Here is a 25,716-nt window from a genome sequence, read left to right as displayed (position 1 = left end):
TGGCTTACTTAGTATAATTTTTCCAAGCCTTTCCATTTCCTAACAAATGGGGCAATGTCATTGTTTCTGATGGAGGCATAGAATTCCATTGTGTATATATACCACATTTTCTTGATCCATTCATCTCTACTGAGGGGTATCTGGGTTGGTTCCATATTTTAGCTATAGTAAATATGCACTAGGCCTTTTTGCTTTAATTATTCTTCAAATACTGTTTCACTTATACCTGAGCTATCTGGAACCAAAATCCTCCTATTTATACTTCTCATGTAGATTGGATGAGGGGCATATACCATTGTACACAAACTTTACATGGGCTGGTCCAAACATCAATTCTCTAATTTCTGCCTCATTAAGCAAAAAATATTAATTAAAACAAAAGCTTTTGGTGGGCAGCAGTGGATCATGCCTGTAATCCTAGCTACTCAAGAGGATGACATCTGAGAACTGAGGTTTGAAGCCAGTACAGGCAGGAAAGACAGTGAGACACTAATCTCCAACTAACCAACAAAGAGCCAGAAGTAGAGCTTGTGGCTCAAGGTAGAGTGCTAGCATTGAGAAAAAAAAAAAAAAAAAAACTCGAGACAGTGCCCAGGCACTGAGTTCAAGCCCCAGGACCTGCACAAAATATAATAACACCATCACCACAATAGCTTTCTTCTAATACAGTCATTCATCACTTAATGATGAAGATACAATCTGAGAAATTGAAAGGCAGCTTCAGAGCGTACTTAGAGCTAAAGGGCTACAACATTTTTTAAAGCAGCCTTTACTAACTTTTAAAATTATGTTAATTTAATTCTGGTAATAAAATTTTAGGATTCTGGCTCAAATTTTAAGTAGACTTAATGAAACTGCTAAATCTTTATAGTGTCTTTTATTTTTGTTTGCTGTTGTTTGAGACAAGGTTTCAAGATCTAGAAACAGATACGTAGTAAACAGTAGTAAGTAGGGTTCAATACAAGTAGATAACTAACATGAATCAAGCACTATTATGAGCAAGGAAATCTAAGCATTTTACATTTACTGTCTCATTTAGTCCTCATAACAACTTTCTGTGGTAGGTACAGTCAGTTCTGCTTGAATACTTGTTTTAAAAATGTCCATTTGCTCCAACTCAGTTGATGTATGACAATTTGGGCATAACTGAATTTTATTTCTTTTGTAAGAAATAGGAAGTGAAGGCAGAAAAGTGCACAGAGATTAAATGGGCTATGCAGGATTCCAGGAAGCATACATACCTCATACATTGACTCCAGATATTTAACCATCTGCATGTGCTATGAGTCATACTCATGCACATTTGGGAGTACAGGAAGTGCTATTACAGATTTAATACCTACAGTTTTGACCAAGCCTGGTTACAAAAAAAGAAAAAAAAGAATTCTCATAGGTGTATTTTGATCTCAGTTGATGTAGAAAAGCTTTCAAGTCACTCTTGTATGATCATTAGCTGTGTTCGAACTCTATACATCCTGTTTTTTCACAAGTGATTTTTAAACCCTATACCCATGCATGGATCTAAGGGTTGGCTGTACAGCTTTCCATTCAATTTTATTTATTTTATTTTTTATTTTTATTATTTTATTTTTTTTGGGGGGGGTCCAGTTGTGGGGCCTGAACTCTGGGCCTGAGTGCTGTCCCTCAGCTCTTCAGCTCAAGGCTAGTGCTCTACCACTTGAGCCACAGCACTACTTCCGGCTTTTTTTCTTTTTGCTTATGTGGTGCTGGGGAATTGAATCCAGGGCCTCATGCATGCAAGGCAAGCGCTCTACCACTGAGCCACCTTCCCAGCCCCTCCATTCAATTTTAGATTAACCTCTTTTTATGACTTCACTCACAAATACAATCTTCCCAACACCCATTTCCATGCACAATCCTCAGGTATTTTTCAAGCTAAAGAGCTGTATTCATGATGACTTCTATGTACTTCTCTGCCACAATTATCTGTGCAACTAAGTTCTTTAGATTAAATTCCTTTTTAAAATAAAGGTTATCAATGAAACCTCTGATTGTTATGATCTTAGTTCTAGTATTCTAATAATGTTTTTATGTAATTTTGTAGAATACAATGCTTTTTATGAAAATATATGCTACAATTTAGTAAAGCTACATTATTATTATTCTCACCTTAGAAACGAAGAAACTAAGTATTGGACATATTCCACAACATTTCTAAATAAGTCATGTAATCAATAAAAAGTTTAGTAGGATTTGAAGGCAGACAGGCCAGTAAACCTATGCTCAGTCACTACTGCCATAAAAAAAAAAAAACCTGTTATCAAATAGCTTTAAGGTAGTCATAACAGCTAATTATATCAATTTCCACTGGAAAGAGCTCAGAATTAGAAAAGTTCAGTTTATAGAAATTTATCTAAAGATTCCTAAATGTGACAGATTAAAAAAAAAAAACTTCATGAAGTGCTTTATAACACTGTACCAAGAGAGAGCTAAACATTAAGAATTAAATGTCAGGGCTGGGAAGGTGGCTCAATGATGAGAGCTTGTCTTGCATGCATGAAGCCCTGGGTTCGATTCCTCAACACCACATAAGCAGAAAAAGCCGGAAGCAGTGCTATGGCTCAAGTGGTAGAGTACTAGCCTTGAGCTGAAGAGCTCAAGTGACAGCACCCAGGCCCAGAGATCAGGCCCAATGACAAACAAAACAAAGAAAAAAAAAAGAAATTAAATGTCATACATTTTTTAAAAAGTTCATGAAGAATATATGCTAAAAGAGAAAACTACTTATACATTAAGAATTAACTTACTTGAGCATCTGAAAACAGTTGCCTTATTTTTAAACTCTATTTGGATCAGCTAAAAACATTTAAAAATAGTAATGCAGATTATCAGTCAATTTTTCTTTAAGCATACAAATATATATATAAATATATAATATGCAAAGTCTTATTTAAAAAAATCAATCTAGACATCCTCAAGAAGTAAAAATTCTTAAAGATAACTAAGGTATTCCCAGAGAATAGGGTATGCAATAAGCACCAGGATTTCATGACAAAGCAGTCCCACAACAATATGGTCTGTAATTCCTGCTCAGCTTGAAATGTGGCTAAAAAAAGTAACTATAGAAATATTTTTTACATATTCATCAAACTAATAATTTTAGTCTGTATTTCATATACAATAAATTATGAACTATGCAACTAAAAATTCTGCCAAGCTGATAATTAAAGCTATTCTTAAACACTAATTTTCATTTCTAAATGTACTCAATCTCCTTTCTTGAGAAAAATTGGGAAAAAAAATACAATCTAACAGGAGACCTTTATTCATCTGCTTTTATATCATTTAAAAACTATAACCCATTTGAAAATGCTAAGATTTGTACTGCATTTTCACTTACTGTGGAGTGTGAGGTAAAGTTAATTGTTAACTAGTTATCTGAAAGTATCATTTCAAAAATAAAAATACTTTAGAAACTAATGCTCCAAAATTCCCATGATTAATGTAGCTTAAAAATCAGAGTAAATTCATCAAAAAGTACTTCTTCGCCAAAACCAGAGATAGATCCAAACATACTGATTCTTGGTGACTTCAACACATCACTGTCACCTCTGGATAGGTCATCAGGCAAAAACTCTAACAGAGAAACCTCAGACCTAAATAACAACATTGACCAACTAGACAACAGACATTTACAGAAAATATCATGTACCATCAGAATATACATTCTGCGCAGCAGCTCATAGAATGTTTTCCAAAATAGATAATATTTTAGGTCACAAAGAAAACCTGTGCAAATTCAGAAAAACTGAAAACATTCCCTGCATTCTGTCTAACCATAATGGAATAAAAATAGAGCTCAACACAAAAAGCCATCACAAAAAAATTCTCTAACTCATGGAGACTAAACAACATATTATTGATCAGGGGTCATTGAAGAGATCAGAATAGAAATTCAAATGTTTATATAATTTAACAAAAATGAGCACATAAAATACCAGCTCCTCTGGGACACAGCAAAGGCAGTATTCAGAGGAAAATTTATACCTCTGAAAGCCTGTATCAACAAATTGGAGAAATCTCAAATCAATAATTTAATAGTGCACCTTAAGCTACTTGAAAAAGAGTGAATAAGCCAAACCTCAACCCAGTAGATAAAATCAAATCATTAAAATTAAATCAGAAATAAATGGAGGCCCCAAAAAACATAAAAAAAAAAACAAAACAAAGAGTTGATTCTTTGAAAAAATTAACAAAATTAGGGGCTGGGAAGGTGGCTCAGTGGTAGAGCGCTTGTCTTGCATGCGTGAGGCCCTGGGTTTGATTCCTCAGTACCACATAAGCAAAAAGAAAAAAAGCTGGAAGTGGCGCTGTGGCTCAAGTGGTAGAGTACTAGCCTTGAGCTGAAGAGCTGAGGAACAGGCCCCATGACTGGACCACCCCCCCCACAAAATAAGAAAAAATTAACAAAATTGACAGATCCTTAGCAAATCTGACCAAAACAAGAAGAGAACACACCCAAATACAATTAGAGACAAAAACAGGATAATCACACAGAAAAAAACAATATTCAAAATATTATAAGAATGCTTAGCAAACATTTATGCTAACAAATTAGAGAATCTGGAAGAAATAGAAGAATTCCTAAAGATATTGATAAACCCAAACTAAACCAAGAAGATTTAATGAACTAAATAGAACCATAACAACTAATGAAATAGAAATGACAATAAAACACCTTATACCCAAGCAAAACCCAGTACCAGATGCATTCAAGCTGAATTCCATAAGGAGAGCTCACTCCAATACTCCTGAAACTCTTCAATGAAATTGAAAGGGAAAGATCACTACCAAATTCATTCTATGAAGCCAACATAACCCTCATCCCAAAACAAGATAGGGACTCATCAAAGAAAGAGGACTATAGATACATATCTTTGATGAACATTGATGCAAAACTTCTCAATAAATTCTGGCCACCCAAATTCAACAACTAACCAAAAAAATTATATACCATGACCAAACAGGATTTGTTACAGGGATGCAACAGGAGCAAGGACAAGAACCATATGATCATCTCAAAAGATGCAGAAAAAGCATTTGACAAGATTCATCCGCCCATATGATAAAAGCTCTGGAGAAGCGAGGAATCCATGGAACATTCCTCAATAAAATAAAGGCTGTGTATGACAAACCTACATCCAACATTATACTTAATGGTAAAAGTTGACATTTCCTCTAAAATTAGAAAAGAGATAAGAACATCGACTCTTTCTACTCCTATTCAATATAGTACAGGGATTCCTAGCAAGAGCAATAAGGAAAAAGAAAAACATAAAGGGGATCCAAATAGGGAAGGAAGGAGTAAAACTCTCCCTCTTTGCAGATGATATGACCCTGTATGTAAAGAACCCCATAGATTCTTCTTCCAAGTTACTTGAGCTGATCCAAAACTTTGGCAAAGGAGCACAGTATAAAATTAACCCACAAAACCAGTAGCTTTTCTGTATACCAACAATGAGAATGAGACTGAAATCAGGCAAGTAACTTCATTTGTAATAGGCTTAAAATACAATACAGAAATACAACATAAAATACTAAGGAATTAACCAAAGATGTGAAGGACCTCTATGATGAGAACTTTAAAAAGATGAAAAAGAAATTAAAGCAGGTTTAAGGAAATGGAAAAACCTTCCATGCTCCTGCATTAAAAGGATTAACATCATGAAAATGGCAATAATTCCCAAAGCTATCTACTAATTCAATTCAGTTCCCAAAAAATACCAACAACATTCTTCAATGATATAGAAGAAGCTATCCAGAAATTCATATGGGATCATAGAAGACCCCAAATAGCAAAATCAATCCTTAGGAGGAAGAAGAATGTTGGAGGAGTATCAGAACCAAACTGCAAACTCTATTACAAAGCCATGGTAATAAACAAACCTGAGGACCAATGGAATAGAATAGAAGACCCAGAAATGAACCCACAGACCTACAGCCACCTAATATTTTATAAAGGAGCCAAAAACAAAAACAAAAACACAGGATGGAAGAAAGACAGCCTATTCAAAAAATGGTATTGGAAAAATTGGCTACTGACATGCAGAAAACTGATGCTAGATCCTTACATATTACTCTTCACCAGAATCAATTCCAAATGGATCAAAGACCTCAATATAAGGTCAGACACTATGAAAATATTACAGGAAGGGATAGGGGAAATAATAAAGCTCATTGGCATGGGTCAAAACTTCCAAAGAAAGCCAGGCGCTGGTGGCTCACACCTGTAATCTTAGCTACTCAGGAGGCTGAGATCTGAGGATCGCAGTTCAAAGCCAACCGGGGCAGGAAAGACCATGAGACTCCTATCTCCAATAAACTACCAGAAAACTGGAAGTGGCACTATAGCTCAAGTGGTAGAGCGCTCACCTTGAGCTAAAGAGCTGAGGGACAGCGCCCAAGCCCAGAGTTCAAGCCCTACAACCAACCAAAAAAAAAACAAAAAACTTCCAAAGATACAGAATCATAACAAATCAAAGACTGGATAAATTGGATTACATCAAACCAAAGAGTTCTGCATGGCAAAGGACACAGCTAGCAAGATAAATAGCCCCATATCTAAAATATACTTAGGGCTCAAAAATTTTAAGCCTCCAAAAGCAAATCCTAAAATAAACAGCAACCCAATTAGTAAATGTGCTAAAGACTATTTATAGAGGCTTCTCAGAAGAAGTAAGAATGGCCAATAGACATGAAGAAATGTTTGGCCTCTCTGGCCATAAAGAAATGCAAATCAAAACAACATTGATTTTCTACCTTATCCCAGATAGAATGTTCATTATCAAGAAAATTAACAATAACAGATGCTGGTAGAGATGTGGTCACAAGGCAACACTACTGCACTGATGTAGGAATGTATACTTGTTTAGTCACTCTGGAAGCAGGATGGAGGTTCCTCAAAAGACTAAATATAGTTCCTTATAACCCAGCAATTCTACACCTGGGCATTTATCAATAGACTACAACTCAGGCCACACTAAAGCTACCGGCACAAACATGTTTATTGCAGCAGTGTTTACCATAGGCAAGATATGGAATCAGCCCAAATGTCCCTCACTGGATTATTGGATCAAGAAAATGTGTTGTATTATAAAAAAAAAAAGGAAATGTGGTGTATGTGTATATATATATATATATATATATATATGGAATTCTATGCTTCCATTAGAAAGAATGACATTGCTCCATCCACAAGGAAATAGAAAGACCTGGTTAATAATTATATTAAGTGAAATAAGCAAGATCCAACAAAATATAGATTGTATATTTTCCCTCATTTGTAGTACTTAGAATGTGCCAATAAATCTTCAAGTAAACACAATGGAAAATAAAAGACAAAAAAATTACCCTTGGACTTAAGTTAAACAGGACCCTCAATAGTCACACAGTGAGACCAAAGGATAAGTTTAGGAGAAGATCACAACACTCAACAGCTATGTGCATAAGATCATGTAAAATGAAGCTTAAGGAAATGAACTCCAAGAAATGAAAACAAGAGTTTATTTTATTTTATTTTTTGTGTTTTTGCTTTTTTCTGTTTCTGATTTCTGTATTTTTTGTGTTATATGTAAATATATGGAGAGGAAGCACAGAAATGGTGGGATGAAGAGTGAACTAATTCAGCAGTGATACTCTCTAGACACTATGTTATAAATGAACTACACAACTTGGGGGAGGAGGGAGAGGTTGTGAGGGGAAAAAAACTGGGAAAAAACAAGGGAAGAGGTGAGACTGTTCAAAAAGAAATGTACTCATTACTGGACTTATGTAACACAACCCCTCTGTACATCAACATTACAATAAAATAAAATTTTTTAAAAAATCAGAGTGAAAGCTATTTGTCTTCAAATTTAGTTGAAAAAAAGATATTAGGCTGGGTGCGACTGGCTCAAACCTGTAATCCTAACTACTAATTGAGATCTGAGGATCACAATTCAAAGCCAACCCAGATTGGAAAGTCTATGAGACTTATTTCCAATTAGCCACTAGAAAACCAGAATTGGTGCTGTGGCTCAAAGTGGTAGAAAGGCAGTCTTGAGCTAAAGAGCTCAGGAACAGTGCCCAGGCCTAGAGTGCAAGCCCAATTACTGACAAAGAAAAAAAAAGATATTGAACTCATGCTACAAGTTCTAAACAAATACCACTACATTCCATTATTGGTGTGGCTCAAGTAAAAAAGCACTTGCATAGCAAATACAGGGGCCTGAATTCAAACCCCAGTACTGCCTCCCAAGAAAAAAGGGTTTCAACAAAGAAAAGGATCAAAGACAGGACCTTTATTTGATGCGGTATAGACTGACATATTATTTTGGTATTACTTTTACAGTAATATATAAGCAGGATATACACCTCATTTAGCCAAACCAGACATAAAATCATAATGTTATAAGTTTATATTGACTTTTAACAAACCATAGAGATTTAGTGAACAAAGGGAGTTTCAGACTAATGTTTCAATTAATAGGTATGAAACTCAACAGCAAACACTGATCTCTTTTTTTTAGTATGTACGTTTTATTGTAAAGATACTGTACAGAGTTACAGTTACATGAGTACATTTCCTATCAATTATTGTTACCCCCTCCTTTGTTTTTCCCCTACTATCCCTATTCTCCACACCTCCCTAACTCCTCCCTGCCTTGAAGTTGTAAAGTTCATTTTCAACATAGTGTCTTGCACATCTAATTGTTACAATGGGTCAACCTGTATCCCTATTTCACCATTTGTTATTTCCTTCCCCTCCTCAAATTAGAAAAATGTATATAATACAAGATGCAGGGCACCGGAATCAAATACAGAGACAACAGGGGTTATACCATGGGGGAAGAACATACAAAACAAACAAAAAAAATCACATAGTACATTATAAATACATTAAAATCAACAGCAAGGAAGATAAACCTCTTGTGTCCCTGTCTTGGTGCTTATTTCACTCACCATCCTCTTAAACGGTCATATGGACATAGCTTTTGACCTTTTCTACTTGTCTTAGACATATACTATTTATTGCAAATAAGGGAAACCATGGGCCTATGTTTCTTTGGGCCTGTCTTACTTCATTTGATATGACTTTTTCCAAGTCTTTCCATTTCCTAATAAATGGGGCAATGTTATTCTTTCTGATGGAGGCATAGAATTTCATTCTATATATACCACGTTTTCTTGATCCACTCATCTACTCAGGAGCATCTGGGTTGGTTCCATATCTTAGCTATGGTCAATAATGCTGCAGTAAACACAGTTGTTCTGGTAGCTTTAGTATGGCCTTGTTTGTGATCATTTGGGTAAATGCCCAGGAGTGGGATTGCTAGGTCATAGGGGAACTCTGTGTTGTCTTTTGAGGAACCTCAATACTGCTTTTTAGAGTGGTTGAACAAGTTTACACACCCACCAACAATGCAGTAGGATTCCTTTCTGGCCACATGCCCTCCAGCATCTGTTGTTATTAGATTTCTTAATTATAGCCATTCTAATAGGAGTGAGGAGAATCTCAATGTTGTTATGAATTGCATTTCTTTCATGGCTAGAGAAGTTGAATATTTCTTCATATGTCTATAGGCCATTCTTATTTTTTCTTCAGAGAAGTCTCTCTTTACCTCTTTAGGCCACTTATCAATCGAGTGGTTGTTTGAGGATTTGTTGTTGGGAGATTTGATTTTTTGAGTGCTAAGTATATTTTAGATTTGAGACCCTTGTCCATTGTATAGCTAGTGAAGATCAAATGCTAATCCATGGACTTTCTATTGATCTTGCTAGCTATGTCCTTTGCCATGTAGAAGCTCTGCAATTTCATGCAATCCCATTTATCTAACATTTCTTTGAGTTGTTGTGTTTCTGGTCTTTATTAAGAAAATTTCAGCCTGTGCCAAGGAGCCCTAGAGTTTCTCCTATTTCTGTAATGTTTCCAGAGTGTCTTCTTTGACTTTGAGGTCTTTGATCCACCTGGAATTGCTTCTGTTGCAGGGTGATATATAAGGATCTAGCTTTAGTTTTCTACAGGTATTTAACCAATTTTGCCAGCACATTTACTGAAGAGGCTGTCATTCTTCCATTCTATTTTTTTTGGCTCACTTATCGAAGATTAGGTGGCTATAGGTCTGTGGGTTCATTTCTGGGTTTTCAGTTCTATTCCATTGGTCCTGAGGTCTGTTCTGTGCCAGTACCAAGCTACTTTGATTACTATGGCTTTGTAGTAGAGTTTGGGATTTGGTATTAATATTCCTCCAGCACTGTTCTTTCTGCTAAGGACTGTTTTTGCTATTCGGGGTCTTTTATTGTTCCATATGAATTCTTAGGTTGCTTCTTCTATTTCATTGAAGAATGAGGTTGGAATATTGATAGGTATTGCATTGAATATGTAGATAGCCTTTGGCAGTATTGCCATTTCACAATGTTAATGTAATCCTCCAAATCTAGGAGCATGGAAGGTTTTTCCACTTCCTTAGTTCTGCTTTAATTTCCCTTTTCAGGGTTTTAAAGTTTTCATGATAGAGGTCCTTCACTTCTTTAGTTAACTCCTAGGATTTTATTTTTTGTGGGGCTATTACAAAAAGAGTTGCTTTCCTGATTTCAGCTGCGCTCTTTTCGTTATTGGCATTCAGAAAAGCCATTGTTTTTGAGGGTTAATTTTATACCCTGTTACTTTGCCAAAGTTTCAGAACAGCTTGAGTAACTTGGAGTGGAGTCCATGGAGTTCTTTAAATACAAGATCATGTCATCTGCAGAGAGGGAGAGTTTTACTTCATCTTTCCCTATTTGGATCCCCTTTATATTCGCATCTTGTCTTACTGCTCTAGCTAGGCATTCTAATACTAAATTGAAGAGAAGTGGAGAAAGTGGACATCCTTGTCTCATTCCTGAATTTAGAGGAAATGACTTTAGCTTTTCGCCATTAAGTATAATGCTGACTGTAGGTTTCTCATACACAGCCTTTATTATATTGAGGAATGTTCCATGGATTCCTAGTTTTTCCATAGCTTTTATCATAAAGGGATGTTGGATCTTGTCAAATGCTTTTTGTTTGATTGTTTGTTTTTGCTTTATTTTGCCAGTCCTAGGGCTGGAACTCAGGGTCTGGGAACAGCTCCACTTCCAGCTTTTTGTTTATGTGGCACTGAGGAATTGAACCCAGGGCTTCGTGCATACTAGGCAAGCACTCTACCACTAGGCCACATTCCCAGCCCCTGAACTTGCTTTTATGCATCTATTGAGATAATCATGTGGTTCTTATTCTTGCTCTTGTCAATGTGATGAATTATATTAATTTATTTACATATATTGAACCACTCTTACATCTCTGAAATAAATCTTGTTTGATTATGGCATATGATTTTTTTATGAGTTTTTGAAGTTTTGAAGTAAAATTGGCCAAAATCTTGTTGAGAAATTTGGAAATCAATGTTCATCAGAGAAATGGTTCTATAGTTCTCTTTCTTTGATATGTCCCTGTCTAGGTTTGGGATGAGGGTTATGATGACTTTAAATAAAGAGTTTGGTAGTGAACTTTCACTTTCAATTTCATTGAAGAGTTGGAAAAGTATTGGTGTGAGTTCTGCTTTGAAGTCCTTGTAGAATTCATCTGTAAATCCATCCGGTCCTGGGCTTTCTTGGGTGGGAGGGCTGTTATTGCTGTTTCTACTTTGATGCTTGATATGGGTCTGTTGATTTAAATCATCTTCGTTTAGTTTGGGCATGTCAGTATTTGCTAGAAATTCATCTTTCTTCCAGAGAAGTATTCCCTTATAATGTTCTGAATCTTGGTTGTTTCTGTGGTGATGTTTACATTCTCATCTCTGAGTTTGTTTATTTGGGTATGTTCTCTTCTTTTTCTGATAGATTTGCTAAGGGTCTGTGAATTTTGTTAATTTTTCGAAGAACCAACTCTGTTTTGTTGCCTTTTTCTATGTTTTTTTGATCTCCTTTTTTTCAGTTTTTAAGTCTCAATATATGAAGAAATCTACATATGATTCTAGTTATTTGATAGGCAGAGCTCAGTAAAATCATGGTTTGAGGCCAGCCTAGACCAAGTGTGTAAGACCCCAATTCAACTGTATATTACCTGTCTATGGTGGTGTGTACCCTGTCATCTCAGCTACAATTAAGGAACTAATTAACTAATTCTTTGAAATAAAAAATTTTTATAAAACTAAAACTAATTTTTTTAAAAAAGACAATATGCAACAGATAAAATCTAGTTCAGAGAAATATCTTCCAGTCTTACAAACTAAGTCTTCTATTCATGAAAAACAACAATTGAAATGCTAGAAAAGAGTGAAAAAGTCCCTCTTTAACACATACAAGGGAAAATGACTCCTCTTACCTCTACTTGCTTCACAGATTTATATAAATGTTCTAAGCTGAAAATTATCTTACTATAGAAAAGTTTTAAAATTTCCCTTCTACCTACAGGTCAAAATTCTACAATTTAACAGAGCATATAAACCACTCTAAGTCCTCCAACTTTATACTGGGAAACTTATCAGCAGGAATTTTTATCTCAGTTTTAGAGGTGAGGAAATCCAAGATGAAACACTTGTAGATTTGCTGTCTGGTCAAAGCCAGCATTCTAGATTGCAAATGGTGCCTTCTGCTTGTGTCTTCAGATATTAGAAGTGGCAAACTATCCCTCAGGGGTCTATCTTAGAATGGTACTAAGTCTGTTCATAAGAGGTTCACTCTCACAACATAAAATGTCAAATGGCTCACTTCTTAATACTAGAATTAGGTAACTAATTAGATAACTACCACCTAGGTAACTAGGTGTTAGCATAGTAAGTAACATCAAACACAGATGGCATTTGGCCTTCTGGACTCATCTGTTAAGTTTCCTAAAATCTCCCAAGCTGTTTCATGGCTCTGATCCTTTATTCTCTTCTTTCCTTATGCTATACAGTAAACATTTCTTATGAGTCTTTAGTGAAATACTTTATCTTTTATGAAATTGTCTCTGGTGTCTCTTCTTTAGAATTAGCCCTCCAGACTTCTGGGATTCTATTAAATCTCAATACATTTCATTTTTGCAGTATTTTTCCCGGTACTAGACCAGTAAGTCATCTCTCTGTTATGATACCATCTAATGTAGCACCTAAAAGAAACCAGGTCTGGTAACTGTTAATTGCAGAGGATAATGCATGAACATATCTCAGGGATTTGATCAAAGTAAAAAGGAAAGTATGTATTAGCTAAGTTGACAAAGATATAGTCTTTTACCTGTTTGGAGTTGGTTAAATATAGCTTTGCTCCCAGATTTAAAATCTGCAGCTTTACCAGATCATCTTCACTAGTGAAACTTTTAGCCATCTTCCTCAAAACATCAGGGGCAATTTTAGGAACTCGTTCACAGTTTTCTCCAATCAGCCAAAGAATACTTGCTCTAGCCACAGGAACCTATTAGAAATGGATTACATAATTAGAAATGGATAGTCATACCCTAACATTAACAAAAAATGGCTTAGTATTATCAAAATTTTACATCTTTTAATTTGTCATATGTACATGCAGGGAGTGTTCTTACATTCATGGATTTTTCTTGAGTTATCAAAAAATAAAAAGATAGATAATGGGCCAAATCTGGTTTACCAGCTTACTTTTGTCTTATCCATTTCTGCATTCGTGCTATGATGCTAAAGTGAGTTGTTGCAATGAAAACTACAGAGCCCTAAGCCAAAAATACTGATTACCTAGCAAATTATTGAAAAGGTTTGCTGACTCCTGTTCTCAAGCCTCAAAGCCATTAAAATTTTTTTTTGTGGGCTAATTTTCTGTGTTGAGCCCCAGGAATGCATGTATTAAAAAGTATCACTGATGGTTCCTAGGACAAGTGGTTCACAAACCACATTCTATAAACCTATGGAAAATACAGAAAAAGAAACTGAGTCATTAAAGACTATGACTACAAAAGCACTACTATCTTCTAGTATGTCCACTAGAAATGTATCAAACTCATAGATCAAGATCTGCTTAAAAAATTACGAATCCCTATGTATTATTCAGTCAACAAAAAAAATAAGGATAGATTTGTCCAACACTGCACTTTGGCATTATATTTATAAAATATAGTACATTTCAATATAATTTGTTTTCTTAACAATCACTGCTTTGCTACAAATTGGAAACCTTCCATCAGAACCATTAAGACCAACATTTCAGAGTATGTAAATTACTTTTATTACTATTTGCTTATTTGTATCCTCCCTATTCCAAAAGGAATTTGAGAGGGTATGTAAATTAGTTTTTGTGAACATTTTCACCTAGCATAGAAAATTTGTCGTATAATAAATGAAAAAGCTGATGGCTATCATTAAGTGATAGCATCAGGAGACAACACTGTTTATAAAATGTTTTTACAATTTCTCAAACTTTTAATGGTTTCTGTATACTTGCAAAGGTATCCATATTATGATACAAAAGAAAAAAGTGAGAATACAAACCTTTCCATTGTTAAACTTTTTGTGTGTGTGTCAGTCATGGGGCTTGAACTCTGGGCTTGGGTGCTGTCCCTGCGCTCTTCAGCTCAAGGTGAGCGCTCTACCGCTTGAGCCACAGCACCACTTCTGGTTTTCTGGTGGTTTATTGGAAATAAAGAGTTTCACGGACTTTCCTGCCCGGGCTGGCTTTGAACCGTGATCCTCCGATCTCAGCCTCCTGAGTAGCTAGGATTACAGGCATGAGCTACCGGCGCCCAGCTCTCCATGGTTAAACTTTTATCACAATATTTACTATTTCAAATTGTCTTGAATATCCATACTATAACAATAAAAATATTAACCACCTATGTTGACTCTTCTCCCCAAATCAGAATGAAATCATCAAAATCTCTTTAGTATTTAAAAAGTATGTATTTCCCAAAATTAAAACAGCATCATCTTTAAACAAATACTTATAAAAAGTTTAGAAAGACAGAAAAACCTAGTTTACTTATGTAATAGAAAAAAAAGGTCTAAGTGGTTATTACAAATCTATTCAAGCAGGATGATAAAACTAATACCCTTACAGTATTACTGATTTCTGGAAGGAAAGAGGTTATTTCTAATGTTCCAAAGGTTACACTGCATTAAGACCTTACTCCCAATCTATTATTTTAAATTGGGCTAAAGAATAGTAATTGAGTGGTACATTAAATTTTCCAGTATGGAGCAATTCAAGTTGCCTGCCACAATGAAAGGTACTTCTAAATAAGAATATATGAGCAACTTCATATTTCAGTTATGCTAGATTTATTTTTCTTTAACATTTTATTACATATTACCAGTATTAAAATTAAAATTCTACAACATATAACAATCTGTTATCCCATTTAAGTAATTTTCTTCTGGTAACCCTTTCTATTCTCATGTGCAAAATAGCTAATCCCAAAGTGAAATAAGGGTTTTAAATTTTTTTTCATGTTTGAATATATTAAGAGCAAGATAACAATTTTTGAATACTCCAAGCATTGAGAATGCACACATTTAAAATACATCTGCTTGGAAAAATTAAAAGCAGTAAATCAGTGATCACAATGAAAATATCAAGGTAGTGATAGTGTAGGGATGATAATATTTGGAATTTTATAGTTAATAAATTCCAAAGTAAACATTCATTTTTTTGAAAAAATAGAAAAATTCTCCGCAACCAGAAATATAAATACTGCATCAAATTCTTGGTAACAGCATTTCATTTTTTAAAAATATTAGGATACTGATAGAACCAATGTTTACTTCTTTTTCCAGAGTTAGAATTCTAAGATTTTTCTAATACCTGTTCTCCCTCTCTCAATTAACTTAACAGGATTCTCATGTGTATACCACTAATACTAATGAAGATACAATTGGTACTTTAAAAGATTCAAAGTGAACACATTTCAAATAATAAAATTAGCCACTTTTACTTTCCATGGGTTTTTTCAACTACAGAATAAATAAAAGCACTGTCCTAAAAAGCAAACTAATAATATACATGTATAGACACATGTATGTGTGGGCACGCATACATGTACACATACACACAGTCATACATATAATACTTTTATTATGAACCTCTTCTTTTCAATATTCTCAAAGACAAACTAGATTATAAATGACTTTGCCTGATTCTTTATTCTAAATGCCTGGAGCAAGTGGTTAAGTGCACCTTTCAAACCTAGTACAAGGCAGTTTCCACTGCTATTTTAACCCATTAACTTGCCTGCAAAAACAAATAATGATGCGTAGCCCACCACAGCCACTACAGAAAGGCATCTAGAGCAATTTTACACATCATTCTGTAAGAAGCTCAATCTAAAACCTATTGTGTTTCAACAACAGCCCCTTATATGGTCTGAAGTAAATACGCCACAAACATCAATTTTATTTATTTAAATCTGTCAAAGGCAAAATCAGTAAACAAATTGCAAACCAATAGCAAACCAGATCTAAGATCCCATGTGTGTCTGGACTCAATATGCATTAAAAATTAAGTATAAATTGTATTAGGGTTTCACAGCATGGAGAGGGAATGTGTGATATGGCAGGTGCTCACCGAAACATCTGGGTCAGAAGTAAAGTGCCACTTTAATATTACAGAGTAGACTTACACAATAACATCTCCCAATTGTTCTTTCATAATATGGAATCTCCTGTCCCATTAAACATTATGTGAAATCTGTCAAGCAATCCTTGGGTTGTATGAATTTTATTCTTAAAAGACTTTATTATAAAAGCAGTATTTACTATTAATGAAGGACACACCAAAAGATATCACGGTTATAATCATAATATATAAGTTAACTACTGCAGATAAAATCTATCTAACTTGGAGGAATTACCATATTTTCCATGGTTCCTACTAATGGAATCAAAGAATGGAATCAAAATAATGGAATCAAAGTCTTGAATATGATAAAAATCTATGTATTCTGTTCTAAAATATTGCATAGGTAATACCAATTGACCCTGTCTAATTTGCCAGGCACTGTTTTTAAGAATCATGTAAAATTTCTCCATCATTACAAAAGCCTCCATCAACACTGTGTGGTATAGAAGGACACTAGAATAACCAAGAGGTTACGAAACGTGATCACACTTCCGCTTATCAATGGTAGAGCTAGGACTATACAACAACAGAAAGTCAATCTGGAATATCTATCAGACCACTGGCCAGAGACCAAGTGACTAAATTGGAAAGCCAACCAGCAGGTCAAGAAGACTGGCTCTGGCCCCACATTTATCATTTATGTCATGGATATAAATAATATTACCTCAATAGGCTCATTTACTAAACACCAGGATGGTTTTAGAGTCCCATTCTGCTACACTACTCAGTATCTCCCAGTCTCCTGTTGTCTCCCCAGGAGCCAGATTTTTCAGGGCACTGTAGAGCACCCTCTTGCCTGTTTTTCACACCCATACCTGATGAGTGAGATTTTCTCACTCATCCTCATCTCTTTCTATACATGGGTGTGGTGGCCATGGTGGGAAGAAGTCTATCACTTAGTTCTCCCTCTTCCAAGGAGGTATAAGCTTTCACCCTGACAAAATATCCTAGGAACTGAACTAAAAGAAATATGTTAAATAATGGCCTTTTCCTTCAACAATGGTCATATTGGATTCTCCTGAAACTGCTGCAGTTTAAGACATTACTTCTGGGTCTAAAGGTGAAACCGGAAAGAGGTTCCCATTATATATCTCACAAATTTAGAAGTCATTTGCTCATTCTTAAAATAATAATCATGTGTTTGGTTAGATTGATAAAGTTTTGTTTTCTAAAATGAAATATTGGTTTTTATGGCCAGCTCTCGTGACTAGGACAGCAAAATTCTGGGGGTTTAATTACTACTATTCCTGACAGTAAGGCTTTTATCTGCTACATCCTCACCATTTTAGGGAGTAATAATTTGTGCATTTAATTCTTGATCATTCTTAACAATTCTGCACAACAAATTGTCTTGCTTCCTGCTTCAGGCACCTCAGCTTCCTAAGTATGAATAATGATTAGTAACAACTCATCATCAACCTTTTATTTTATTAAAGTTTAGATGTGAACAATAGAAACACATGTAGCAGCTTCCTTGTATTTACTTTTTTTTTCTCCCCCCCCCCGTATTTACTTTTTAATCTTTCCTATTATTAGATTCCAGATTTGTTTATTTTTGCTTCCCCTCTGCCTTGTTATCAGGAAGGTTATTATATTTTATTGTCTTTCCAAATAACATGTATTTATTAATTCTATCTTACAAAATCAAGTTTCTTTCCTTTTTTATGTTTCTATGTTGAGTCATCATTCCTTCAGATTTGTTAAGGACAAATTTGTATTTTGATCTCCTTACTTTAAAAAAATAAAGTATTTATAACTTTAGCCATGTAGCCATAATTTAGAATAAAATATTTTCTATTTCATTTTCTGAAAGCATTTAATGAATATGCTCTTAAAAGTGGCTCTTATCTATTAAAGGAAGTTTTAGCTGCATTTACTAAATCAAGGTTTTTCCATTGCTTTCTCTGTGTGCTTGTCTTTATTTATCTACTATGAATACCTAATATTAGAACAGCATATCAAAGTCTTCTACAATAACTATGTTTAATCAATATCACCTTACATTCTGAATAGGTCCCTTTCCTCTACATATTTATTCAATTGCCTTATTTTTTGTGCAAATAGATTTGGACTTCTTAGTTTCTTTGTATGTAAATTGGAGATATTTCACTTACAATATTACTTTTTATCTACTTAAATGCATTTAATTCTGCTACTTGCTTTCTAAAATTTATGCAATATTTCTTTCTTTTCCTTTTTATTTTCAACTTCCTTTTGATTAAGGTATTTGGATTATAAATGACCTATAGCTACTTTTTGTTTTCCTTCCAATTTGAAAATAGATCCTTTAATGAGAAAATAGTCCATTCATATCCAGAACAAGATATATTTCTTTCCTTCTTTGTTGTGTTTGTATGTTTATTATTTATTTTTCCATTCTTACTCTAACAGCCTCTGATTTCCATCATATTGTTATTTACACACACACACACACCCTTCGTTACATATATAAGCGATATAAAAAAGTAGTGGATTGGGTTAAGCACTTAAGTAGCTACACTTTAACTTAAGGTAAGGATATTTTCAAATAGGGCAATTTTTTCTTTTAAGAAATTCCAAGATTTGTCTGGTTTAGCCCTCAAACACTGCCACAAATTTTACTTACAAGCAGCTAAATCTAAACCCTTAACAATTATAATTGCCTCTTCTTTGCTAACAGAACCAGAACAAGTTTACTAACATAATTTTAATTAATTTTATGCAAAAACTTTAGTGGTATAGCATTCCCCATTTCTATTTTCTTATTATCACATACTTCTCTGCCATTACTGGTTTAAAAAATGAATTTAAAAAAAGAAAAGTCATTACCTCTATCAAAACCTAGTTTTCATAGGAGCTAATCTATTTTCATCTATTGACTACTCTAATTTTATCCCCTCTTCTCTCTTCCTCTCATATGAGAACTTCAATATCCTTCTATTCTCCATCAGTTCCTCTTCTGTGTTCTGTGTTCTTATATATTTAGTTTAGATTATTAAATCTTCATTACAGTACTTTTCAAGAGTTCTAATTTAGCACTTTCATAAAACTGCTTATTGTTGAGATTTAATACATATACTAGTTTGCACATGTATCTCTAGTCTGTATTTCCCATTTAGAATTCTTTGTGTTCAGTCACTAGCTTTAGAGAAGTGAGTCTTACTAGAAGCTACATCACTTATGTAGGGTATAGCTAAATCGTGTCTCAATATTCTACTGAAATTTGATGCCTGATAAGACAGGGATGAAACAAGGAAGATACGATCAGAAAATTATCCATTGGATTTAGTAAGAAGGAAATAGCAACTTTAAGGTAAACAGCTGAATGTAGGTAAGTCAAAAATCAAACTGAATAAGTGGATAAATAAGATAAATAAAAAACTTCTATGTACCTTCAAAAAAACTTCAGTTTTAAAGAAAAGCATGAAACAGGTTATACCAAACATTTAGGCAGCACTTGTTCCAGCAAATGTTCCACAACACACAAGCACCAATGTGACATAACACTCAGATTTTTATGAGGCCATTTTCCTGCACTTATACTAGGTACATATTGGGGTAGCTACATTTTGCTTTCTCAACTGATAAAAATTGCCGGCATTCCCTTATGCCCTAAATGTGTCAATCAGTGCAGAAAGGAAGACAGAAAGACAGGCAGGCAGGCAGGCAGGCAGGCAGGCAGGTAGGCAGGCAGGCAGGCAGGCAGGAAGGAAGGAAGGAAGGAAGAAGGAAGGAAGGGTGAGCAAGCTACAGTAGAAAAATCTTGAAAATAGTAAATTTTGAAATTCTGACAACTATCCCTATGATCCTTTATTTAAAAAAATTCGAATTATAGGTTGTATTGTCATGTCCTGCAATTTACAACATGACATTTTTTTTAAAGAGTACAATGAGTTACATTGTGGAATACCCTACACCCTTAATACAGATTTGTTTCATAATTCTCAATGATTTTATTCAAGTCATTCACTTTTTATTATATCATATCATCTACATGATTCTAAAACTAGTAAGCATTAACCAGGTTCATTTGGTTCAAGTAATATCTAACAGATTTCTTCATTGGAAGTCACTATTTTAGCCTCTGAAACTAAGAAATATAAAGATATATTCTGTGACTGTGCAATATCCTTTTACCACTTAAATTCTTGCCAATTTGTATTTAGCATTTGCCAATAATTCTTGCTTGAATCCATTATCATTTTGATGGCTGGCAGATGTTGGTATTTTAACTCCATCATTCCTCTACCCTTCATAGATGTTTTCAAATTGTAAGGGAGAGCTTCCCTTCCTCTGCTATCTATCCATCCATTGGTCCATCCATCAAACATTACAGTGGGGACTCAAAGTCTATATACTATGCTATAGGTTATAATCATTTTAATATAATTTATTTTAGAGCCTCATGTTCTTTTAACCTAGATTTGGGTCTTTTGATGCAGTTTCTACCATTCTGTGAGCACTTTCTTGCTTTATATATCCTACACAATGTTCAGGTTCACCTTATTCTTCTATACTCTACCTTTGAAATCACCCATTACCCTAAGACATTCCAATCCATTTAAGTAGAATATGGTATTTAAAAACCAACATCTACCGAAAAAAAGAAACAAGTAGTGCGCATGAACTTTAAAAGCATGTTAACTAAAAGAAGCCAAAACTAAAAAGCACCCCTCCCTGAAAAAACACCTAAAAAGCCACATATCATATACCTCTAGACATATAAAATACCCATAACTGGAAAATCTGAAAAAAAATAGAAAGTAGTTTTGTAGTTTCCAAGGGATAGAGCAAAAAGAGAATGGGGGAGGGGGATTAAGTATTGGATTTTTTTTTTTTTAAGGATTGGGGATGTTTTACAATTACATCATGATGATGATTTTACAAACTTAAATATACTGAAACCCAATTTTATGACATGAAATTATTTTCTGAACACCAAGTATGTTCATTAGTAATAAGGATATTGTTTCTAGGACCTTCCAAAGAACAGCAAAGTGATAACATGTTGCTATATTCATTTGTTCAAATATAGATGTGCACATATATGCATTCACATAACATCTGCTCATATATAAAAACCATGAAATACAAAGTGCTATAATTCTAACTCAACACTACAAACTTCATTCTCTCCTTTTCTCTTTTAGAGCTGTAATTCCCTCTTTAACAGTAGGAAATATTAGGACCGATATTTGAATCCAGATAGACTTTAGGATAAACATTTACTTTAAGAAAACTATAATTTACTAAGCAAAATTTGGTGGGACACAACAAATATCTCCTCATGGATACTCACAGTGATACTGTCCAAGAGTTTAGCCATATGTTTAATTATCTCACCATGTTGTGCAGGTTGCATTTGCAGTAATTTCTTTATAACAACCACACTTTCAGCAACAACTATTTCTGAAAGAGACAAAGATTATTCATTTTAAAATATCTGCAATATAATTAGGCTTATCCCAATATGGGCCAAATTTAAATTAACAAACATTCTTCATGTTTTACAAGAGTAGGTAAAAACTACAAACATGACTGTCCTTTCTGCCTTTTCCAACTGACAAAGGCAGCCTACCTTCTTTGTTTCAAAACCAGCAATTAACCATTCTGATCGTGCTTCTGATATCTTCTCCTCTCTTCCCTATAAGATTCAATTATTCTGTCCTAACAAAAGAATCTCCCTATCTCCAGCACTTGAATTTAATCACACTTGCAAAGTCCCTTTTGCTATGTAATAGTTTTAGGATTTGAGTAGTTCACAGGGAGCATTATTCTTCCCACCATAGATTCCCTTCAGGTAAATTCACTTTTTATGCTACCTACAGGGTTTTTTTTTTGTTTTGTTTTTTTAATTGTTGGTTATTTGTCCTGAACTCTGGGCCTGGGTGCTGTCCCTCAGCTATTCAGCTCAAGCTAGTGCTCTACCACTTGAGCCACAGGGCCACTTCCGGCTTTTTATGCTTATGTGGTGCTGAGGAATTGAACTGAGGGCCTCATGCATGCAAGGCAAGCACTCTACCACTGAGCCACCTTCCCAGCCCTACATACAAGTTTTTAAAGAGCTGAGCACAGTGGGATTATTCCACTAGACGCACAAAATGATTCTACGTCTGGACATTTCCTAGTTTCCTCCTTGACCTAAACAAAAAACTTAACAGTCCTAACTCCAAAAGAAGAGCCTACTATTAGCCTCAATTTGCAAATGACAAATGTGGAACACACGCAGACTGAGTAATTACTCAAGAGAGAAGTGACATTTAAACACAGGCAGTCTGATTCTACATGTAAGCCAATGGCTGCCACAGAGTAAGTACAGTATATGGGAAGAATACTGCAAATTTATTTTATATTATCAGAAGCTTCCTTTAGGCTGTGAACTACAGGAAGGCAAAAACTAGTTATCTTATTAATCTATTCCAGTCTAAATACTTATTGAATTACAAAAACAAAAATTAAAATGAGTCTTCCATACCAATCCTTTTGGTTTGTAGTAGATGGCAATAAGGTTACTCAAACTAATTATGTTCATAGTTACCTAAAATAAATTACTTTAAGCAATTAAATTATACTAAGACAAGTAAAATGCGAATTTCTTCTACTAAAGACCCTAAGGAAATTTGTTTATCAAATTAATATTAAAGAGTGATTGAAGTTATTAAAAGTTCAGTAGGCTCAGAAGTTCACACCTGTAATTCTAGCTAGAAGCAAAAAGGTATCAGGATTATATCTCAACAAACAAGCCAGGCCTGGGGAAACAAGCCTGTAAACCCAGCTATACAAGAGGCACAGGTAGAAAGATCATGGTTTGAAGCCAGTCCTGGACAAAAGTGCCAAAACTCTACCTGAAAATTAACTAAAGCAAAAATAGCTCAAGTAGTAGAGCACTTCGCTAATAATCACAATGCTTTCACATCAAACCCCAGTATCACCAGCACCACCAACAAAAACATGGCAACATTCTGTTTAGGTCGAAGTTAACAAAAATAATGAAAACAATGTGTTAAAGAGCAGAAGCAAAATTACAGCTTTAAGTGGTGTATCTGAGCACCCCAGCTCAGGACAGAGAAGTCTGAGAATCATGGTTTGAAGCCAGCCTGAGCTGGAAGTAGAAGTGTGGCTGCAAGCTGTAAGTAGAAAAGCTAAAGGAGAGCTCCAGGTTCTGAAATCAAGCTTCAGTATCAGCACCAAAAAAAAAAAGAAAGACATGACATTTAAGATTATCTAGACAGAACTATTTAAGATAAAGTTTTAATTATTTTATACAGAAGCATATGTTTTTCCTATAAAGAATCTTAAGCAATTTAAAATGACAATAAAAGATTTATAAAGGTAAAAAGATGACTTGTTTTTGCTTTTTCCTCCAAATGATCCTAGTTATTTCTGCGGTATAAGCCATAGCCACAGAAACACCTGACATTTTATCACTGAATAGATAATATGAAATCTAGGCTACATATTTTGTTATATATATCTAGTTTCTCAGACCACTTATATAATTGCTCTGCTTAACCATGAACCTGTTCCAATATACTCAATCTTGAATATAAAAGTATTATGAGAATTTCTGAAAGAAAAAAATGTACACTATTATTTAGCTGGTTTCCCATGTTATACAGTCATTTGCCTGCTTTTAGCACCCTCTGCAGGTGAATCAATGTTATGCATGACTTACATGTCATTAAAAAGCAAGAGAATAGAATTTTTGTTGAAAGGGTAAATGGCGATTATTTAATAATGAAAATAGAAAAATGTTCTTAGTTAACTCAAGATAAATACTGTTTCTCAGTTAATTACTTAATTTTTTAAATATACACTTATGTGAATTTCAAGAATAAATAATAAAGGAAAGGTCACATGCAGAAAATAAAAACATGTTTTTAAAGAGAAAAGGGATATTATTGTTCAAAATAAAAATAAATACATGGATGACATATATTTCATATATTTCAAATATTCTGACTCCTGATATATAGAAAAAACTAAATTGTAATAGAAAGGGTTACAGCATAAAAATTAAAATAAGAATAGTCAAACTAGAATTTGACAGTAAAATTAAACTATGAACTTACCATCTTTGTTGGATAGTAGACAGACCAGGCCATTGAGGCAGGTGTCTGAGACTTCTGAGATGTTGGTTGCACATCTGCCTATAGTCTGAATAGTGGCTGCTGCAAATTGCTTATCCTGGCTTTTCACATAGGTCTAAAAGAATATTTTCATTAGTTTACATATTAGTACTATCTAGTGAATCCAAAATCCTACTTTAAATAGCCATGTCACTACATAAAAATTCCAAAATACATAACACAGGAGGACTTCTCATGAACACAAGAGGATCAACTAGTGAGTTAATACAGTTTTTCTCTTTTTATGTAAAGAAAGTGCCTTTTCTATAGAAGAGACATGTTTTCAAGCCAGTTCAATTCACCTGTGGCTATAGTGGCTTGAAACTCCAAAACAGATAGTAAGAGCAGTCATGCAAAGACAGTATTTAAGACAAGGGCAAGGTTGAAAGAAACAAGACTCTCTCTTTGGAGGTTTCAGTTCATTTAACCAGAAGCACCTGCCAGTCTATGAATAAAAGGGTCACTTTTGTACAGATAGTAAATTTAAAAATTGGGAGGAAAGGAAGAAAAGTACCAATATGCTATTAATAAATAATGATGTATAAATATATCAATATTGGCTAAGAACCTGAGATATATTCTAATATATAAATATGAGTAGGTCTTCTAAGGAATCCTAATTTTTTATCAGAAAGTTTCCTAGAAATATACATAGCTTGAAAGCTAAGTAATCTAGTAAATAACCAAACAACAATGAACATGATATAATATTCTACTACTATTGAAAAATACAAGATCACTGAGCTAAAGATAACTACAGTGTCCATAGAGCTAAAAAAATTAATTCAACATATCTATGGAAAATGTATAAAACTTGAGTGCTGGTTAAAAAAAAACACCACCAAAAAAACGAAACTCTGAGTTTGGAGACTGAAATCAAAGAATTGAGGTTCTAAGCTATCACAGGCAGACAAATCCTGGAGACTACTGAAAAGCCAGAACTGAAGACATGGCTCAAATGATAGAGCACCAGCTGTGAGTAAAAAAGCCAAGCAAGCACGTTAAGTTCAGGTCCTAGTACCAGCAACACCCT

General features: G+C 34.3%; 1 protein-coding gene across 1 annotated transcript in view; it reads right to left on the bottom strand.

Annotated features, from left to right (window-relative positions):
- Ap3b1 (adaptor-related protein complex 3, beta 1 subunit) overlaps positions 1-25,716 on the bottom strand; it is a 245,036-nt gene that overhangs the window by 106,190 nt on the left and 113,130 nt on the right. The window contains exons 12-14 of the mRNA XM_013015820.1: positions 24,627-24,759; positions 21,854-21,963; positions 13,234-13,410 (exon numbers count right to left, since the gene is read on the bottom strand). Coding sequence (XP_012871274.1) covers positions 13,234-13,410; positions 21,854-21,963; positions 24,627-24,759 — 420 coding nt within the window. The remainder of the gene's footprint in view (positions 1-13,233; positions 13,411-21,853; positions 21,964-24,626; positions 24,760-25,716) is intronic.

This window comes from Dipodomys ordii, unplaced genomic scaffold (assembly GCF_000151885.1).
Source record: "Dipodomys ordii isolate 6190 unplaced genomic scaffold, Dord_2.0 Scaffold28, whole genome shotgun sequence".
NCBI classification, from domain to species: Eukaryota; Metazoa; Chordata; class Mammalia; order Rodentia; family Heteromyidae; genus Dipodomys; species Dipodomys ordii.
The sequence above is the reverse complement of the archived record's forward strand: the minus strand, read 5'-3'. Positions and strand labels throughout refer to the sequence as shown.